This window comes from Neofelis nebulosa, chromosome 10 (assembly GCF_028018385.1).
Source record: "Neofelis nebulosa isolate mNeoNeb1 chromosome 10, mNeoNeb1.pri, whole genome shotgun sequence".
In the NCBI taxonomy this organism is placed as follows: Eukaryota; Metazoa; Chordata; class Mammalia; order Carnivora; family Felidae; genus Neofelis; species Neofelis nebulosa.
Genome location: NC_080791.1, coordinates 45691178 through 45710064, shown reverse-complemented (window position 1 = coordinate 45710064; position 18887 = coordinate 45691178). Strand labels below are relative to the sequence as shown.

General features: G+C 34.9%; 1 protein-coding gene across 2 annotated transcripts in view; it reads left to right on the top strand.

The window, feature by feature from the left end:
- TMEM135 (transmembrane protein 135) overlaps positions 1 to 18887 on the top strand; it is a 265370-nt gene that overhangs the window by 88355 nt on the left and 158128 nt on the right. Inside the window, exon 5 of one of the 2 annotated variants that reach the window (XM_058687537.1) lies at positions 9363 to 9428. The exons of the other annotated variant lie outside the window; for it this stretch is intronic. Coding sequence (XP_058543520.1) covers positions 9363 to 9428 — 66 coding nt within the window. The remainder of the gene's footprint in view (positions 1 to 9362; positions 9429 to 18887) is intronic. 2 annotated transcript variants of the gene reach the window in all.

Here is an 18887-nt window from a genome sequence, read left to right as displayed (position 1 = left end):
CGGAGTCTCACTTGGGCTCCTCTTCCCCATTTTCTGGCTAGGAAGATAGATTTGCTTGCAAAGATTTTGCTGCCTGTGCTGGAGTGCTGCAGTGGATGAGCCCAGAAGTTATGAACTGTGTTCAGTGAGCTGGGAAAGGGTTGGGCTATATGCAGCCTCCTGGAGAAAGAGAGTGAGAGTGGTTTAGGGACATCACAAAGATCTTAGTTGCTATGCTAAATACACCAGTTTGGGTGTTTTGAAGAGATATTATTACATTTGTATCATGCATTGCTCCTTTGATGAGAAGCAGATAGCTAATGCTCAATTTTCCTATTTTTTTTTTTTTTTTTACAATGGGAAGCGATTTTTACATTTTAAAGGAAACTCATCAATGATTATTTGACCTCACCTCCATGTATCAGATGCCCATATCTAAAGTCAATTTGGGAAATGAGTAACAATGAAAGAAAATCCTCGTGAATGACTGGGTGAGGCATGTGAAAACAGATCATGCCTAAATTTATCCTAGTGTTGTTAAAAGCTCTTTCTTGGTTTTGCCTGTTCATTTTCCAACTATTTTCTGCCAGACTAAAGTTTTTTTTGTTTTTTTTTAAATTTACATCCAAATTACTTAGCATATAGTGCAACAATGATTTCAGGAGTGGATTCCTTAGTGCCCCTTACCTATTTAACCCATCCCCTCTCCCACAACCTCTCCACAAACCCTCAGTTTGTTCTCCATATTTGTGAGTCTCTTCTGTTTTGTCCCCCTTCCTGTTTTTATATTATTTTTGTTTCCCTTCCCTTATGTTCATCTGTTTTGTCTCTTAAAGTCCTCATATGAGTGAAGTCATATGAATTTTGTCTTTCTCTGACTGACTAATTTCACTTAGCATAATACCCTCCATTTCCACCCACGTAGTTGCAAATGGCAAGATTTCATTCTTTTTGATTGGCGAGTAATATTCGATTGTATATATATATATATATATATATATATATATATATATATATACACAATCCATTTCTTTATCCATTCATCCATTGATTTTCTTTATCCATTCATCCATTGATGGACATTTGGGCTCTTTCCATACTTTGGCTATTGTTGATAGTGCTGCTATAAACATGGGGGTGCATGTGTCCCTTTGAAACAGCACACGTGTATCCCGTGGATAAATGCCTAGAAGTGCAATTGCTGGGTCATAGGGTAGTTCTGTTTTTAGTTTTTTGAGGAACCTCCATACTGTTTTCCAGAATGGCTGCACCAGCTTGCATTCCCAACAGTGCAAAAGAGATCTTCTTTCTCCGTATCCTCGCCAACATGTGTTGATGCCTGAGTTGTTAATGTTAGCCATTCTGACAGGTGTAAGGTGGTATCTCATTGTGGTTTTGATTTGTATTTTCTTGATGGTGAGTGATGTTGAGCATTTTTTCATTTGTCTGTTGGCCATCTGGATGTCTTCTTTGGAGAAGTGTCTATTCATGTCTTGTGCCCATTTCTTCACTGGATTCTTTGTCTTTTGGGTGTTGAGTTTGATAAGTTCTTTATAGATTTTGGATACTAACCCTTTATCTGATATGTCATTTGCAAATATCTTCTCCCATTCTGTTGGTTGCCTTTTAGTTTTGCTGATTGTTTCCTTTGCTGTGCAGAAGCTTTTTATTTTGATGAGTTCCCAGTAGTTCATTTTTGCTTTTGTTTACCTTGCCTCCGGAGACATGTTGAGTAAGAAGAAGTTGCTGTGGCCAAGATCAAAAAGGTTTTTGCCTGCTTTCTCCTCGAGGATTTTGATGGCTTCCTGTCTTACATTGAGGTCTTTTATCCATTTTGAGTTTATTTTTGTGAATGGTGTAATGAAGTGGTCCAGCTTCATTCTTCTGCATGCCACTGTCCCGTTTTCCCAGCACCGCTTGCTGAAGAGACTGTCTTTATTCCATTGGATATTCTTTCCTGCTTTGCCAAAGATTAGTTGGCCATACATTGGTGGGTCCATTTCTGGGTTCCCTATTCTGTTCCATTGATCTGAGTGTCTGTTCTTGTGCCAGTACCATAGTGTCTTGATGATTACAGCTTTGTAGTATGACTTGAAGTCTGGGATTGTGATGCCTCCTGGTTTGGTTTTCTTTTTCAAGATTGCTTAGGCTATTCCATACAAAGCTATTGCTATAGCTTTGGCTATTCCATACAAAGCTATTGCTTTGGCTAATCCATACAAATTTTAGGATTATTTGTTCTAGCTCTGTGAAGAATGCTGGTGTTATTTTGATAAGGATCACATTGAAAACGTAGATTGCTTTGGGTAATATTGACATTTTAACAGCATTTGTTCTTCCTATCCAGGAGCATGGAATCTTTTTCAGTTTTTTTGTGTCTTCTTCAATTTCTTTCATAAGCTTTCTATAGTTTTCAGTGTATAGATTTTTCACCTCTTTGGTTAGATTTATTCCTAGGTATTTTATGGTTTTTGGTGCAACTGTAAATGGGATTGATTCATTGATTTCTCTTTCTGTCGCTTCATTGTTGGTGTATAGGAATGCAACCAATTTTAGTGCATTGATTTTATATCCTGCAACTTTGCTGAATTCGTGAATCAATTCTAGCAGTTTTTTGGTGGAATCTTTTGGGTTTTCCGTATAGAGTATCATGTCATCTGTGAAGAGTGAAAGTTTGACCTCCTCTTGGCCGATTTGGATGCCTTTTATTTCTTTGTGTTGTCTGATTGTAGAGGATAAGACTTCCAATACTATGTTGAATAACAGTGGTGAGAGTAGACCTCCGTGTCTTGTTCCTGACCTTAGGGGGAAAGCTGTCAGTTTTTCCCCATTGAGGATGATATTAGTTTTGGGTTGTTTATGTATGGCTTTTATGATTTCGAGGTATGCTCCTTCTATCCCTACTTTCTTGAGGGTTTGTATCAAGAAAGGATGCTGTATTTTGTCAAATGGTTTCTCTGCATCTGTTGAGAGGATTGTATGGTTCTTGTTGTTTCTTTTAGTTTTCCTAATTTTTATTTTGTGTTTTTATCATTACAAGGAAGGAAAGTAGCTGGTGCTTGAAAACCTCAATGTTTAAATCTTTTTTCTTCTATGGCTAGGATAAACAGTTGGGGAATAAATTTTGCATATGATTTTTGAAGGCTTTTGCTAAATTAATCTTTTTGAAATAATGTAAGTTTTCTATTTTCTAGTTATCCTTTCAAGAATTTTAGCATAAATAAATGACCATCTCGTGTAATGTGCTAATTGTGATTGATTGTTTTATATGTTATAATACATTTTTAATCATCTGATGTTATTTTTTTGTTTTTTATTTTTTATTTTTTAAATTTTTTAATGTTTGCTTTTGAGAGAGAGACAGAGCACAAGCAGGGGAGGGACAGAGAGACAGGGAGATGGAGAAAATCTAAAGCAGGCTCCAGGCTCTGAGCTGTCAGCACACAGCCCGATGCAGGACTTCAACTCATGAACTGTGAGATCATGACCTGAGTTGAAGTCAGACACTCAAACAACTGAGCCACCCAGGTGCCCACAGATGTAGTTTTTAATTGCATTTTTAATTGCAATTGATGACTGATATTTAAGTTAGAGTGGAATTCTGAATTTTCTTTTTTTTTTTAACGTTTATTTATTTTTGAGACAGAGAGAGACAGAGCATGAACGGGGGAGGGGCAGAGAGTGAGGGAGACACAGAATCTGAAGCAGGCTCCAGGCTCTGAGCCATCAGCCCAGAGCCCGATGCAGGGCTCAAACTCAGGGACCGGGAGATCGTGACCTGAGTTGAAGTCGGACGCTTAACCAACTGAGCCACGCAGGCGTCCCTGAATTTTCTTTGTCATATTATTGGTAGTAAAATGATCATTTATTGAGCACTTAGAATTTTCCTTCAGTTATGTATCATTATTTTGCTAATGATGTAGTTGAGCTCAAAGAAGTGAAGTTGCTTGTCCAAGATCACACATCTTACAAATGGCAAAGCTAGAACAGAACTCAACAATCTTTTTTTTTTTTTTTTTTTTTTTTTTTTTAATTTATTTATTTATTTTTGGGACAGAGAGAGAGACAGAGCATGAACGGGGGAGGGGCAGAGAGAGGGAGACACAGAATCGGAAACAGGCTCCAGGCTCCGAGCCATCAGCCCAGAGCCTGACGCGGGGCTCGAACTCACGGACCGCGAGATCGTGACCTGGCTGAAGTCGGACGCTTAACCGACTGCGCCACCCAGGCGCCCCTCAACAATCTTTTTCTAAAGAAAAACCTGCTTCTAAACCTAGCTTCCTTAATCTTTATGCTATATTGTTATATATTACACAAGGTGCTGGGAATATGTAAATAAAAAATTTAATTCATACCATCTAGGATCTCTCTGTTTAGGTGGTGAACCAGGACAATTAAGAGATAGTCATAGAACAGTAAGTGCCAAGAGTCTTTGACATAGATTTTTGTGTTTTAGATTCATAGCTGATGTTAAAGCTCATTCATATTTGGTTTTTTATTAGTCCAATTCTTATTTTTACATTAAAAGGATCAAAATTAGTATTTTTAAAACTCTTTCATTGCAAAAGTACTGTCCTAAGCTAGACTTTGGATTCACTATTTTCTATTTAGCTAGCTCTTTACTGAGCTTCTTGCAGATGTTAAAACCTGCATTGACCACCACGAGAAGATGGGTTGGTAATAGCTGTTACCATTTTACAGAGGAGGTCAGAGCTTAGAGAGTTTAAGCTATCTGCCTAAGGTTGCCCAGATAGTAAATAGTGGGAATAAGGTAACTAGAATTCTAGTTGCTTGACTAATGGGAGACAAATGCCTGCTAACTACAATTGTTGTCTTTATATTAATAAACCATATATTAAATTAATGCACTCAATTCTTTCTGTAATAAGATGCTTTAAAGCTTTTATATTGCTTTTCAAGGTAAAGTATATTAAATATGTATTATTTTTAAAGTTTATTTTGAGAGAGAGAATGTACACATGTGAGCTGGGGAGGGGCAGAGAGAGAGGGAGAGAGAATCCCAAGTAGGTTCTGTGATGTCCATACAGAGCCTGAACTGTGAGATCATGACCTAAGCTGAATCAGGAGTTGGGAGCTTAATTGACTGAGCCACTCAGGCATCCCAGTATACATTTCTTCTTAATTTTGCTTATTTTCTGTTGGTTTATTGAATGAAAAATTATTAGACTTTAAGAGCATGAGTCTCTGTTGAATTTGGCTATCTTTCCTAGTAGGAGCTACTTACTGTAGTACTGCTTGTGTTATAACACTTTTCATTGTTCCAAAATTCTATTTTAAATGTTTTATCTTTTAGTGTAACAAAAGTTGTTACTTTTTTTTTTCCTTTTTATTATTACCAAACAGTATATGTGCATGTTGAATGTTAGAAAGTAAAGAAAAGGAAAACATCCAGAGACTACTACTGTTATCAACTCATTATAAATCCTGGATCTTTTTAGATTTGCACACATACACATACAAACACAAGGATCCAGCCCAGAGCTTTGCATTTATTATGTAGATTTCATGTCTCCTAAGTCTCTTTTTATCTAACACTCTTTTAAAAAGCAGTCTCTCTTGGTACCCTATTTTTAAATAAGGACCTGTAGATTTTTTTTTCCTTTGCCACTGACAGAAAATGTTTAATGAGTGTTTTTGTAGTAATCGTTTTAATTATCAAAACTCAAGGAGAGGGGAATTTCAATGAAGAATTTGCTGGTGGTAAATTTATAAATGGTAAGAGTTAGCCCAGTATCTCATTGTTTTTTGACACTTGTTAGCCATTGTTTGGGTACAAGTAAATTAAAAGCAGTCTCTTTAGTAGAGGTCAAAAGAATGTTGTACACTCCAGCGCTTCCCTATAGAATCAAAGGAGCCTGAGCTGAATTGACAGAGTGCGGTTAGAATGAGCCATCCTTGAAAATGTTGGTGGGAAGAGCTGATGAAATAAATCAATTTAGTTGGAAACAAAAGATTGGGTTTGGTATTCTTCTACTGGAGATAATGTAGAAAAAGAAGTAGATCTTCAAACTACCTCTGGTTTTTGAGACACAAGAAAGCAAATAGTTTGATCTGGTTTAGAGAAGTTTTTGCATATTTTATCACAAGTGCTTGCTGCCTCCGCCTGTCACCTTTTGCTCCTCAAATATATACAGTAACTAACCTGACCTACATGAGTACCATTAATCACATCCCAGATTAAAGTTTAAAAAGAAACAGGAAGATGGAAGATGTAATTTAATGTATATATCATGAAGAATAGAAAAAATACAAGTACATCACTGGTGTGAAAATTTTTTCCTTCAGTAGCAATGTCTGTAAATAGATTTTTCAACACCTAGCTTTATATGCTTTAGTAAAATTCGTTTGTCAGCAAAGTTGTTCATTTAAAATCTGTTTTTTGTTTGGGTATGTGAATAACCCCTTTCCTTTTCTAATAATGGCCTATTTTAGTGAATTATGAATTTGGAATTATCTTCTTATTGTGATACATTCACAAAATTTAGCAGTGTTTTCTCTAAAAGATTTTTTATTTTCTAACTTAGCATGTAGATATCAACCCCCAACCTCTGGGTGTGTGTTTAGGACTTTAAAACTAAAGATTGCTCTTCTAATTTAAAAAATGTTAGAAAAAATTTACTTTTATTTATAAGTCACATGCTGTATTTTACCAATAAATGTTGAATTAAAAGTTACTTTTAAATTCATATCTGGTCTAGGGTTGCTCACTTTGCCTTGATAATTCCTAAACTGTGAATCTTTTTAGCTTTCTAATTCTGTGACTGTGTAGATTTGTAACAACAAAGATGTATGATTTTCAGCCTTAGCTGGGCTTTTAGTGTTGCTTGGCAGTTCTGTCCCCTTCTGTTTTACTTTTACATTACATAGTCCCTTCCACCCCCCCTCCCTCCTTCATTCAGTGTCTTTGTGATTCTCAGAAGATTATCCTGTCCTCTAGTTGCCTGGGGGAAAGGGGAGGGCTAAGGGCAGAGGGAGGGATAGGGAAAGCATGCTCCTCTATTTGTACCTTCTCCCTTTTAACACAGCGGATGGATAGCTGTGTGCTCTTGATCCTGTCTTCCACAGGAATCCCCTTCCATTTCCCTCCCTGTGTCTAAACTTCTTCCACCTTACTGACAACTTCTACTTAGCCATTAAAAACTTGTTTAAATCTCTTCTATCCTAAAAGTGTACTGTTTTCAGTTTTCTCTCAACTCTGTTCTTTCTACCAACAACTCATTCTCATTTCTTACCTTTATTGTCAAACTTTTTGAAAGAGTTTGCTTACACTGTTTGACTTTTATATCCTTTCATTCAGTCCTTGACTATATTCTTATGTGCACCACTCTATAGAAACTGTAAAGTATTTGACCTCTTTGCAAAATTGGACACTATTGATATACTTAAAATCAATCTTTAAAAGTTATGAAAAAAAGTTTTGATCAGGATTTATATGTAGTTTAAGCAAATAGTGTGCTGCGAAGCTAATGGAAAAAGAGTGGTATTCTTCTTCACCTCTTCTCATGCCTCATTTTCACAACCCAGAGGCAACCATATGCAAACTTTTATTTATTTCTTCTGTTGTTTACTTCCTTAAATCTAAATGATCTTGTGTCTACTTATATTACCCTGATCTCACTGATTTTGCAACATTTTACCTAATAACCTTTGCAAATATATATATTTTAATGATCATGTGCACTTTCCTTTCTTTTGTCCTCCAGGTTTTCATCCCTCCTACCCTTTGGATTTCTTTAGATATTCATTCAGTTTTAAATTTAGAATTGTCTTTTTTATGTTTTTGGTTCATTTTTGGGGTTCCTAATTCTTAAAATGTGTGTTTTGTTGAACATCTTTTGAGTTACATTTTCTATTATTGAAGGTTGGAAATGCCTTTCTCTTATGCCAGGTTAAAAATTAGAAACACATGTTGAGCAGATGAATTTGCATCCTCTCGTTTTTTCAACCTTAGTCCCATGAAACCTTTTTCTCGGCCTCACTGGCTATCTTGTTTGTCTTTGCACATGCCAAGCATAATCTTACCTATTGGCCTTTGTATTTCTTGCCCCCTTGTACTGGAATACTTTCTCATGGACTGAATGAGAAATTCATGTCAAACCCCTACCCCTCAGTGTCATGGTATCAGGAGGTGGGGTAAATCAGATTAGATGAGGAGCACTCAGGGTGGAATCAGGGCACTTATAAGAGTAGAGAAAGAACTTGTTTCTGTTTGTTTCCAGCCATCCAGGAACCAGGAAGCAAGTCCTTGCTAGACACTGAATCCTCCCTTATTTTTCTTCTAAGAGTTTTATAATTTTAGCTCTTATATTTAGGTCTTCGATCCCTTTTGAGTTAATTTTTGTATGTGGCATAAGGCAAAGGTGCAAATTCATTCTTTTGCATGTGGATATTAAAAAGATTGTCCTTTCCCCCATGGAATGATTTTGGTAGACCATGTATGCAGGATTTTATTTTTGAGCTCTCTGTTCTATTTCATTGACCTATCTGTTTGTCTACGACTGTACCACACTGTTTGGTTACTGTAGCTTTGAAATAAGTTTTGAAATCAGGAAGTTTGAGTTCTCACTTTGTTCCTCTTTTTCAAGATTGTTTGGGGGTATTTGGAGACCCTTGGGTTCTGTATCAATTATAGGATGGTTTTTTTTATATTTCTGTAAAACAGTCATTGGGATTTTGGTAGGATTCACACTGATTATATAGATCATTTTTGGTGGTATCGACATCTTAACATTTGTCTTCCAGTTCATGAACACAGGATGTCTTTCCATTTACTTATGGTTCTTTCATCTCTTTTAGCAGTGTTTTGTAGTTTTCAGTGAACAAGTCTTTTGCTTCTTTGGAACTGTTAATTTCATTTTAGGATTATTCATTGTTAGTGTATAAAAAGCAATCACTCTTTTTTGGTATTATTTTATGTGTGGAATCACTGAATTATTTCATCTTCTGTCTATTTCAGTAGCAGTGAAGTGATTTCAACTGAACTTAAATGGAATGAAAAATAGAATAAATGATAATTTCTGAATTGAATTCAAGTGCTAACTTATTACTTAATCTTTTTAATCAAACTAAGGTTTAAACTTATCTAAGTGTACTAATTTGAAACCATATAGATATGGGTGAATACTATCAGATCAAAATAACCTTTGAAACAATTTCACTTGAGTTCTTGATAACATTAAAACATTCTGAAAATGATGTTTCTGAAGTAGAATGTAGATCATGTACCTCTTATTGTGCTGTATTGATGCTCCTCTAGAAGTTGCTGGAAATGTAATAGTAATGAATGTTTTCTTCAGTTTTGGGGTGGGAGTAAAGAATATAAATGATATATTTTTGCTTTTTTTTTTTTTTTTAATTCACAGGCCACAGAAACACTATTTAGAATGGGAGTAGCAAGAGGAACCATCACAACGTTAAGAAATGGAGAAGTAAGATGAGAATTTTGACATAAATATTATTTCTCATTCCTTAGTCTGCCATTTTTAAAATATAAAATGGGAATTCTGTGATAATTTATATAACAAATTGAGAAATACTTGGTGAATGAATCTTACCTACAAATCTGTTCTAGTTCAGTCATATTAGAACCAGACCTTAGATTGAAAACAAAATGCTAAGTCTTTTAATCTTTGGTTGCTGATTGCTTTTACTGTTAAAAGAAAATGATATTTTATGTAACAGTAAGTTTTACACATATATATATTTTTAATGAAAATAATCCTGTGCTTTTTCCTTTCTTTTTATCCTATGTCCTACAGATCTGATACTTCTTTCTTAGGATAAAATAATTTGTAATGTTGACATTTATCACACAGAGAACGAGAGAGACAAGAGACAAAATGTGTGGTGGGGGGACAGAAACGAATTTAGTCTGTTTTATAGTTGAGGCTCAATTAAGGAACAGATTCTAAGTTTTGACTTTTCTAAATGTTTCTACCAATTCTTAAAAAAAAAAAATGCTACTACTGGAAATAAATTTTCATTCCAGAATGATTATCAGCCTAATTACCACTCTGTCTGCCTTTTCTTAATTCACTTTCTCACTAAGACATGCTTAAGTTGATGTAGAATATGACATCACATTGCCATATTCCTTTTTCTATTCTACTAGCAAATACTTAAGGATAAAATATAGTGTTCCTCATTCTAGAATTAAGTTCTTTTATTTAATTTAATATTTATAATTCAGTAACCTAAGTATTTAATAGTAGAAGTGACTGAATATCTGAGGAGTTAACTGAAATTGTGTTATTGTATGATTATAAATTTTGTCAGTCAATATATCTTCTTGTTAGGCAAAAATGTACAATCATTTGGAAATGATATACTCTTAAGTGTTGAATTGTATCTTGGCAAGGCACTTCGGTGTTAACTTGTAGTATGTATTTTGTCAATGAAAAAGACTTAACTGATCCCTTTGTATTCTCAACTAACTATAGTATGTGGTACCATTTTGAGAAAAAAAAAATCCCACTAGGCGCCTGGGTGGCGCAGTCGGTTAAGCGTCCGACTTCAGCCAGGTCACGATCTCGCGGTCCGTGAGTTCGAGCCCCGCGTCAGGCTCTGGGCTGATGGCTCGGAGCCTGGAGCCTGTTTCCAATTCTGTGTCTCCCTCTCTCTCTGCCCCTCCCCCGTTCATGCTCTGTCTCTCTCTGTCCCAAAAATAAATAAAAAACGTTGAAAAAAAAAAATTAAAAAAAAAATCCCACTAATAAAGTCAGACATATTTATCTGCCTAGAATATATCAAAATAAATTTCATATTTTAGTAAATACTATGTATTTTCTCTTGGGCGGTGGCAATTAATTTTTAAATTTTATCTTCTGTTGAAGGAAGTTTGGGGAAATGCATGCGAGACAGTTTTAAAAGTAATATTTTGAGCATATCGACACATATTGGATATGTACATATTTTACGTAATGGGGAGGAAGTGGGTAAAGCAGCCCACTTTTGATCCATTTCTCCCCCAGTTACTAAGGAATTAGGGATTGCAGAGGTTGCTAACTTTGTTAACAGGTATTAATGTTGGACAAAGTTTTTAAGCACTGACTTTCAGTTTCTAAAATGAAGTTAAAACTGTTAAGATGCACATCGTTTTCTTTTACATTTTAGGATCTCTGAAAATGGTATGTGTCTTCTAATCTGATATCTCATAGTTACCATATAGTATTTTTCATGTTTTAATATGTCTTAAGTTTTGAGGTTTCTTATAAGTCTCTGATATGTTGGTGTTGATAACAAATGATAATATTTTGTAGTTTAAAAAAATACAGTGATGTAGTAAGTATTCAGTAAATGGTATTTAGAATAGGCTAGAAATTAATTTTAATTTAATTATTTGACTTGGAAAATAGAGAATTAAGACAAAACCCAAAGATATTAAATATGTGTATATACAGTTAGCATAGATTTTTGGAGATGCTGGGCTAAGTGTTATGGAAATGGATAATATAGCATGATTCTGGCCTTTGGAGTGCTTACTCTCTGGTTGAGAAAATAATTGCTTCAATACCTGGGGAAAAAAATCTGGTAGAGAGTAAAAAATACTTAGTTTATGTTGAGTCTAGAAGTAACTAGAGTCCAGATTCCATTTGGAATGTGCTAAATTTTAGTTAGTATCAAGGCAATAATTGATAATTTGTTTGGGAGTAGGAGAAAACCTAAAAGGCTAACAATTTAATGGGTTATTTAAAGAGAAGCTGAAATCACCATATTTATCATATTGGAAACGTTATGATATGCTAAGGGAGCAGAGGGGTCAGCAGCTTACTTATTCTAGGGCATTTACAAAATTGTTCTAGCCCATTGCTGTGAAAATTTCTGTTAAACAGTAGATTAAGAAGTAACCCCGTGACAATGCTATCAGGTAGCAAGAATAAAGACTGGTATATCCGAATTACAAAAAGATAAGTAAGCTGTTATCTGGTTGCATGATGACATTGAACTTTTCTTGTCTGCCCTTCCCTGTGTTCTAAGTCTAAGCCTACACATTTTGTCTAGTTATTGGGAATTTCTACTTGGATGTTTTAAGAACTGTTGAGACCAGAAAACATGGTTTCTCTCTCAGAAAATAAGAAGGTAGGGGCACCTGGGTGGCTCGGTCGGTTAAGTGTTCAACTTTGGCTCAGGTCATGATCTTGTGATCTGTGAGTTCAAGCCCCACATTGGGCTCTGTGCTGACAGCTCAGAGCCTGGAGTCTGCTTTAGATATTGATTCTCCCTCTCTATCTGCCCCTCCTCTGCTCATGCTCTGTCTGTCTGTCTCTCTCTCAAAAATAAATAAACATTAAAAAAAAATAAGGTATTTTTTGAAGGAGTTTGAAAATGACTTTATAATATGTTATAATGCATCATTGGAGGATTTAAGCAAAGGAGTGACACATTATATTTTTAATTCTTCATCCCCACTCTGCAAAGGGGAAATTATTCTCATTTTATAGATAAAACGGGGCTCAGAGAGTTTAGACATTAGTCTGTGATCAAACAGCTAGGAAATGGGAGAGAGACAATTTGAACCCCTGTCTGACTCTAATTCCCATTCATTCCCATCATACAATATAATCTCCTTCAATGTAATTCACTTAGTTAGACTAGAGTTTTCTGTTTATTCAATTATCCTATATTTTGACAATTAAAAAAGAGCACAGTAGCTGAGACCTCTGAGATTATTGTAATCAGCCATGATTTTTTATGTATTCTGATTATCACTGTCCCCTTTTCATATGTGTAAAGAAATATGTCGCGTAAAATGAATGGAAAAAGTACCCTTCACAGTTCTATTTTGTCACTAAATGTCTAACCATGTTGATATGTTCTTTGTACAGTCCTATATGTGGGCTAGATTTTTGTATCTTTATTAAATTACATAGGCAAGGAAGCAGACAGTTTTTCTGGGTAGAATTTTTTTTTCTTTTCACATTTTTATTTTAATTCGAGTAAGTTAACATATAGTGCAATTTTGGCTTCAGGAGTGGAAATCCAGAATTTATCACTTACCTGCAACACCCAGTGCTCATGATAACAAGTGCCCTCCTTAATATCCATCACCCATCTAGCCCATTCCCCATGCACATCCCTCCATCAACCCTTCATTCTCTGTTGTTAAGAACAGAGTTCTTAAATAAGAAATTCTTAAATTAAGAAAATAACAGAGTTATTTTCTTATGGTTTGTTCCCCCACCTCTTTTATATCTACTTCCCATATGTTAATCTGTTTTGTTTCCTAAATTCCACATGAGTGCAATCTTACAACATTTGTCTTTCTCTGGCTGACATTTTGTTTAGCATAATACACTTTAGCTCCATCTACATTGTTGCAAATGGCAAGATTTTATTCTTTTTGATGGCTGAGTAATATTCCGTGGTGTATATGTATGTCTCTACATATGTATGTATATACACCACATCTTTATCATTCATCAGTGTATGGACACTTGGGTTCTTTTCATAGTTTGGCTATTGTTGATAATGCTGCTATAAACTTTGGGGTACATGTACCCCTTTGAATCTGTATTTTTGTATCCTTTGGGTAAATAGCTAGTAGTGCAATTGCTGGGTCATAGGGTAGTTCTATTTTTAACTTTTTGAGGAACCTTCACACTGTTTTCCAGAGTGGCTGTACCAGTTTGCATTCCTACCAACAGTGCAAGAGTGCTCTTCCCTCTCCGCATCCTTGCCAACACCTGTTGTTTCTTGTGTTGTTAATTTTAGCCATTCTGATAGGTGTGAGGTGGTATCTTCTTGTAGTTTTGATTTGTATTTCCCTGATGATGAGTGATGTTGAGCATCTTATCATGTGTCTATTGGCCATCTGGATGTCTTCTTTGGAAAATGTCTATTCATGTCTTCTGCCCATTTCTTCACCGGATTATTTGTTTTTTGGGTGTTGAGTTTAGTAAATTCTTTATAGATTTTGGATTCTAACCCCTTATCAGATCTGTCATTTGCAAATATCTTTTCCCATTTCTTAGGGTGCCTTTTAGTTTTGTTGATTGTTCCTTTGTTGTCCAGAAGCTTTTTGTCTTGATGAAGTCCCAGTAGTTCATTTTTGCTTTTGTTTCCCTTGCCTCTGGCGATGTGTCTAATAAGAAGTTGTTGTGGCTGGGTTTAAAGAGGTTGCTACCTCTGTTCTCCTCTAGGATTTTGATGGTTTCCTGTCTCACATTTAGGTCTTTCATCCATTTTGAATTTATTCTTGTGTATGGTGTAAGAAAGTGGTCCAGTTTCATTTTTCTGCATGTTTCTGTCCAGTTTTCCCAACACTGTTTGTTGAAGAGACTGTCTTTTTCCCATTGAATATTCTTTCCTGCTGTGTTGAAGATTAGTTGACCATATAGTTGTGGGCTGGGTAGAATTGTTTTAAATTTGTTTCTTTATTGGTGGGGCTTATTTATGAAATTTACCATTATCGCAGTTATTGAATGTGCTGGGCTCAAAAATTACACTTTTGTGATTTCTTTGGGAAAGATGTGATTCTATGTTCAGTCTTCCAGGTGTTTATGCATAGAGTAAAACAACCCTTTTGTTGAAAGATAGAGTAATTCTTTTAAATTTATGTATTAAAAAAATCTACTGTTTTTTTATATAATTTAAGATCTAAGTAAGTCAGAAAGTGGGTTTTTTCATTAGATTATTCTTAATTCAAAGTTTTGAGAGAGAACAAATTTTAGAAATTCTTTACTTTGGGAAGGTAGGATTGCAAGCTCCAGGTCTTAATTTAATCCTTTACCTTCTATTTATCAGCTCATCCTATCCAGTTCTTACAAGGATATCACTGGGAGTGTAGAATAAAGCAGTTAAATGACTTTTTATAGCCAGTGAGTTTACTTATCTTTTTAGCTCTATTAATTTAAAAAAATTTTTTTTTACATTTATTTATTTTTGAGAGAGAGAGAGAGAGAGAGATAGTGTGTGTGTGTGTGTGTGTGTGTGTGTGTGTGTGTGTGTGAGCTGGGGAGGGGCAGAGAGAGAGGGAGACACAGAATCCAAAGCAGCTCTAGGCTCTAACCCATGAACTGTGAGATCATGACCTGAGCCGAAGTCGGATGCTCAACCAACTGAGCCACCCAGGTGCCCTTGTAGCTCTGTTAATTTTTAAAAATTTTATGTATTTCTAAAATGTTAAATATGCATACTTATTTTCATTGTTTTGAAAAAGTTTAATTTTTCATATCTATGTCTTTAGCATTACATTTGGAATTTTGGAGAGATGAATGGAAGGAGAAATAATCCTTTCCCATTTATTCAGCAAGTATTTATGGAGCACCTTCTATATTTCTGGCATTGTTTTAAGTGCTTGTAATTTATGAGTGAGCAAATCAAACCAGTATCCTTGCCTTTGGGGGACTTACGTTCCAGCCCACTAAAAACTTATGGAAGAAAATAAAAAAATAGAAAGGAGCTAGAAAGTAATGACAATTACATACCTTTAAAAGAAATTATGAAGAAGTGTAAGGTTTAAGAGTACAAGTAATTTAACTAATAGAGGAAGAAACAAGTAATTAGAGTAAGGTTAAGTTAGTTTAGAAAGTTTCTTAGGAAGCATATCTTCAGCTGGGCCTTATAGGAATTTATGAACATTGCTGAAGGAGAGGAGGTCAGAAGGCATTGTTAATTAGGAGAAAGTGTACAAATGGGCATAGTTGAGAGTTAAGGAGAGACATCTTGATGTAGAATTAAAAAGGAGGGGAGTAGGGTGTGGTGTTGAAGGGAAGTAACATTTATTTAGTATCTGTTCTGGGCACTTAGTAATTATTCAGCTCATTTGTATATCAAAACAACTTTCCATTTTAGATTCTTTTATCACAGTTCTTTCCAAAGGAGGTGTTTAAAATTCAAGAAAGTATAGCTGACCTTGGAACAACACAAGATTTGAACTGCACAGGTCCACTTATATATGGATTTTTTTAATTTTATGAATGCATTTTGTCTTTTTATGATATTCTTAACATTTTCTTTTTTTCCTAGCTTACTTTATTATAGGAATACAATATATAAAACTTATAAAATAGGAAATATGTGTTAATTGACTGGTTAAGTTATCTTAAGGCTTGCAATCAACTGTAGACTATTAGTTGTTAAGTTTTTGGGGAGTCAAAAGTTATATGCAGATTTTTTACTGGGTAGGGTTTGGTGCCCCTAACCTCCACATTGTTCAAGAGTCAACTGTGGTTTGTTTGTTTGTTTGTTTGTTTTTTTGAATTCATGTTTCCCTGATAATTTACCATACGAATGCTTACTTACATTGATTAAGCTTATGAATCAAGAATTAATACTTTTATCTCCTTCCCAATTGGAATAGCCAGTTTTGTGTGCTGGAAAGAGCACTCATCTGCATGCTAGTCGGTGTGGGTTCTCTTCCTGGCTGTACTATCTATGTGTTCTTGGGCAGTTTACTTAACTTCTTACAACTTCAGATTTGTACTTTAGAAAATGAATTGATTAGTTGATCTTTAAGATCCTATACAGCTGTAACATTTTCTACTTCTAGGCAGCTTTGTATATCCCCCTTCCCCTTTTTTAAAAAAGTCGTTCTTGGCCTTTACTGTACATGAGAATTGCCTTTGGAGCTCTATAAAATTTAGGTGCATGGACTCCATCCCCAAAGACTTTGTCTCTTGGGTCTAGCTTATGGCTCCAGTGTCTATATTTATTTATATAGATTTACTCATCTAGTATAGAACTACTAATCTATCATACAGAATTACTAAAATCTACTGATTTTAATGCCTAGCCACTTCTGTAAACTATTTTAAAGAAGTATTCTTCTTTTCTTTTATTAAAAAAGATTTTTTTTAACGTTTATTCATTTTTGGGAGATAGAGACAGAGTGTGAGGGGGGAGGGGTAGAGAGAGGGAGACACAGAATCCTAAGGAGGCTTCAGGCTCTGAGCTGTCAGCACAGGGCCCGATGCGGGGCTCGAACCCACGAACTGTGAGATCATGACCTGAGCTGAAGTCGGACGCTTACCCGACTAAGCCACCCAGGCGCCCCAATAAATATTTTTCATTGTTCTTTCTCCTTTGAACTCAAGGAACACACAGTTTGAGTAAGGCAAAACAGATGAAGACATAGCAAGGGGTTTGAAATGTATTTAAAGATTTTTGTATATAAAGTAGAACACAGCAGCATGGATTGCTATTTTGGAAAGATGGATAGGGGATTTGACTCAGTATCTACTTTTGTTTTATATTGCTGTATTCTACATGCTTTATAAGAATAGAAATCTTTTTTGCCTTTCAGGAACAAAATGCCCTACATAAGTAATACGGAATATCTTGTTGTAGTGTAATTGCTGCAGTAAGAGTAGGAGCTCTTTGTTACGGATTTCTGTTTCTTCAGATTTAGCATCTGCCTAGCATATAATAAGGATCTTAGTATAGTTCTGATGAACAAGTAATAGAGTTATTTAGAAAGAATATCTGTGATAAATACCACTTTGATTTAATCAACTCTCAGTTTAAGATAAATGTAACCATAAATATAGATTTATATGTGTAGTAAATACTAGGGTTATATTATTTCAAAATCATGAAATTGTGATATTAGTGATAAATTTTGTGACATTTTTTCATGAGTGAAAGACTATTTGAAGAGAGTGAAATTTACATATTTAATATTCAATCTTGTTCACAAAGTTAATCGAGTATTTAAGATATTAAGATATACTTCCAACATTGTTAAAACTGTTAAAAATTATATTCAATTTAGTTTACTTTTTAAGTGTTTTTTTCTTTTTGTGAATGAGAATTCTTTATATAAATAAACCTAGAAGTAAGCTTTCATATATTTATATTTTTAAAATTGCATTTAGTTTTTCTTAGTTAAACATTTTATTTATCTGTTTATTTTTACTCTTCTGTTTTAATACCACCTCAGGAAATATGTATGTCTCTAATAAGCAAAGTGTTAGTATTTCAAATACTGAGATCTTAGTGGCTTGGTGTCTAGTGAATGCCGGGGCCTAGTGGCTGGTAAACTCTGATCAAATGAGGAAATACTATTGAGAGCATCTTAAAGATCTGAGGCATGGCACTGGAGTCAGATCTAGTGTCCCTTCCCTTCCTTTCTTTCCCTAAATATTGAGTCCCAGGGACTATACTAGGTGCTAGGTTTTAATGGTAAATAAACCTAGTATGGGTTCTTCTCTCAGGAAGCTTTATACATATAGTTTAGTAGCTGAACCCACAACCTGCCACTTGTGACATTGCTACTCAGTGTCTTGTTCTGTAAATAGGAATAAATGCATCCACTTCATGCATTACTTTGTGAGAAGCAAATTAGATAACATGTATAAAGCAGTTAGCACAATGTCTGGCCCAAAGGAAGTCTATTAAAATTTAGTCTATACTGAATTATAACTTTTTTATTTAATTAAATATGATTAAGTATATTCTGTATTTGAGTATATGGAAATCTCTGGATTGTGGTTATTTGTAACAGTGTGTGAACTGAGAGTTGGTAATGAAAGACAGACTTTAAATATTTTGGTCAGCATATTTGTCAGTGCCCTCTGCTGTCTAATGCCGATAGCTCAGTTATAGAAAGAATATATTTAGTTATGGACTTGACGTCTCCTACTCAACCAAATTCTATGGAGCATGATTTTGTTTACATACATAGAATAAAACATAGCAGGAGTTAGTGCAATGGCAGAAAAACTGAAATGTACAAATAAACATAAGAATTCTATTAGAAAAACAGGATGAAATCATTGAATATTAGAAACTTAGTTCTGATAATTCCAAGTCTTAGTGGGACAAAAGTCCCGCTGTGAATGGTGAGACACTGACCTTCCAGAAGTGCAGCCTAAGGCTCAGTGATCCTGTCAAGGAAAATTGGGTTATCTCTTCTGCAAGAAGGCCTCTGATTTATGTATTGTATTTTA